This window comes from Sabethes cyaneus, chromosome 3 (genome assembly GCF_943734655.1).
Source record: "Sabethes cyaneus chromosome 3, idSabCyanKW18_F2, whole genome shotgun sequence".
Classification (NCBI taxonomy): domain Eukaryota; kingdom Metazoa; phylum Arthropoda; class Insecta; order Diptera; family Culicidae; genus Sabethes; species Sabethes cyaneus.
This window is the reverse complement of record NC_071355.1, coordinates 167771768-167774436: the sequence shown is the minus strand read 5'-3', so window position 1 is coordinate 167774436 and position 2669 is coordinate 167771768. Positions and strand designations below refer to the sequence as shown.

Genomic DNA, 2669 nt, shown 5'->3' with positions numbered 1-2669 from the left:
AATGACAGGATTTTTCAAGGAGAGCTCTTTAGTGGACATTTGGATGTATTCTGAACCGATCTACACATTTTCACATAACAAAATTGTTTGGTTTGAAAGAGAAAGGGTTTCAAACGTTTGTTTCTACGGCATTACGCGAATTTCCGGACGGGTAGCAGATGTAAAACTGGCAGGGATGACAATAGGGAAAAGTTTGGGGGCGGCCATTGGCAAGGAGGAAGTTCAAAAAAGACTTAGTTTTCCTTTTCAGTGATTTGATACTCCATTTGCCATATTTTCGAAGAGAATTCCAAATGACCACTTTTGACTTCCGGTAGAACCAATTCCGGATGTTTCGGAATGCCAAGTTCGGCTCAAAATACAGCCAAATGTCCACTAAATAGCTCGTGTTGAAAAATCCTGTCATTTGATACCCCATTTGCCATTTTTCCGGAGAGAATTCTAAATGGCCACTTCTGAATTCCGGCAGAACCGATACCGGATGTTCCGGAAATTCTCAGATCGGCTCAAAATACATTTAAATGTCCCCTAAAGAGCTCGTGTTGAAAAATCCTGTCATTTGATACCCCATTTGCCATATTTCCGGAGAGAATTCCAAATGACTATTTTTGCGTTCCGGTAGAACTGATGCCGGATGTGCCGGAATGTCCAGATCGGCTCAAAATATATCCAAATGTCCTCTAAAGAGCTCGTGTTGAAAAATCCTGTCATTTGATACCCCATTTTCCATATTTCTGAAGAGAATTCCAAATGGCCACTTTTGAGTTCCTTTATTTTTAACCCATTTCCTCCCAGCGCCAGCGTTGCGAAAACGCAACGCACCTTTCTCTCGATTCTAGAGAAGACTAAGTTTGAAATATGAACTTTAACCGTGAGAAACTCAGAAAGATTGGGTAAAAATCTAATCGGCCTGTTTTTGCTAACAGTTAGATATCACATAGAACTAAATTATAGCTGTGTAAACATAACAGCTCTTGCTAATTTTCATTCAGCTCAAACTAGTAACTCTGCCCTCGGATGGCAAAGGCGAAACCGGTGAAAGCGGGAACGTCAATGACATTATTTCTGGATTCGAATCTAATGCTCTGACCTCTCCGGAATGATAAAGCTATGTAAAACCTGCATACCACCCCCCACCCCACTGGAAGACCATGCGTTTGCATTTTTTCAGGTTACCATTGTGGGACAGAGGGCCAAAATTAAAAATATATCTCTGCGGTTTTTTCTTAGTTGATCTAAAACAAAACTTTCCTGATATTTTCAGCTTTTTATCTCTGGTGGAAAAAGTTTGGGTTTTAATGGGTTAAGATATACATTTTTAAAGTATTGATGTTTTGTAAACAGTTTTCAGTTGTCCAAAAGATATAATACAATAAATCTTACCTATTATCTATGTAGGAGTAAACTTGATCACACTTCCCTGCGTGTTGAATCATACCGACTTTAAGAGGTTCCCATGAATTGAGCAATATAGTAGCTAATTTTTTGGAATAAAAGAAATCACAATTCGATTTTTTGTCTTTCACAATTTTAATTAGTGTCAAAATGCTTATAAATAATAAGTTTTATTTTTATGACCTTAAAGTCCAAAATCTAAGCGAGGAAAGTTCAATAATGCTTTCTATAAAGAGTATAGAAAATTATATTTTAACTTTAACAACATCTTTAACCTTTCCGACTTTTAGCATACACATAATCAAAAATCGATTATAAATGTTTTACGTTTCGTATGTATCACTTAAAATGCCTCATTCACTGCTGAAAAAAGTTTATTGATTAGTCACAGTTCAGCGAAGCTTTGTATGAATGTGCATTTAACGCGTCACTGCCAAAAATTCCAAAAGTACACGGTAAGCGCAATTCAATTATAAAACCCATCGTTCGACATCGAACCGATCATCAGTCTCAGTTTCGGTGCTCTCCAGGAAACCTCCAGTTCAAACATCATGAACCAGCTCGTTACGTTAACCTTGGCAGTGGCGGCCCTTGCAGCGGTGTGCACGGCCAGTTACGCTCCTGCCAAGTACGAAGCCCCGAAACCTGCTTATCACGCACCGGCTCCATCGTACCATGCACCCACGGCGGTTAAGTGCGGCTCAAACCTGCTGATCGGCTGTGCTCCCAGTGTTGCGCACGTTCCTTGCGTTCCATCGCACGGTGGCGGCCACAGCTACGGCGGCGGTCACGGAGGTCATGGAGGACACGGAGGAGGTTACCACCGCGCTGCGGAATCGGAAGCGTTCGATCAGATGGACTAAAGCGGATTGGTCGTCCCAAGTGCTAAGATGATTTATCAATGTGCATCGAAAACGGAATTCGAGAAATGGAACCGCTTTGGTACAGTGTAAGATGGAAAATAGGAACAAATGAATCTAGTATTGAGCAATAAATTATTATTTAAAAAATTTGAAATTTTTTAAATTTTCTTTGATGACATATTGTTAGTTCATTTGAAAATATTCTTCTTGATATATAGGTAATATGATTGGTTAATTCGCAATTGAACAAGAAAACTTTACAATGTCATGGAAAAAGTACAGTACGGATGGGAAAATCATTTTAAATGCAGATCAAGATTTCCAAAAATCAAATTGTCAGCAGAATAAAGCTTTCCAGCTGTTTGATAATCAATTGGCAAGTTGATTGGACCTGATTCGGTTCAGCAATTG

General features: G+C 39.3%; 1 protein-coding gene across 1 annotated transcript; it reads left to right on the top strand.

Annotated features, from left to right (window-relative positions):
- Nucleotides 1–1946: 1946 nt before the first annotated feature.
- LOC128740393 (vitelline membrane protein 15a-1) lies at nt 1947–2258 on the top strand. Its single transcript, XM_053835934.1, has one exon. The coding sequence runs from the start codon at nt 1947–1949 to the stop codon at nt 2256–2258; it is 312 nt and encodes a 103-aa protein (XP_053691909.1).
- The last annotated feature ends 411 nt before the right edge of the window (nt 2259–2669 follow it).

Coding starts and splice junctions, on each gene's coding strand:
- LOC128740393 (XM_053835934.1), top strand. CDS start 1,947: ATGAACCAGCTCGTTACGTTAACCTTGGCAGTGGCGGCCCTTGCAGCG.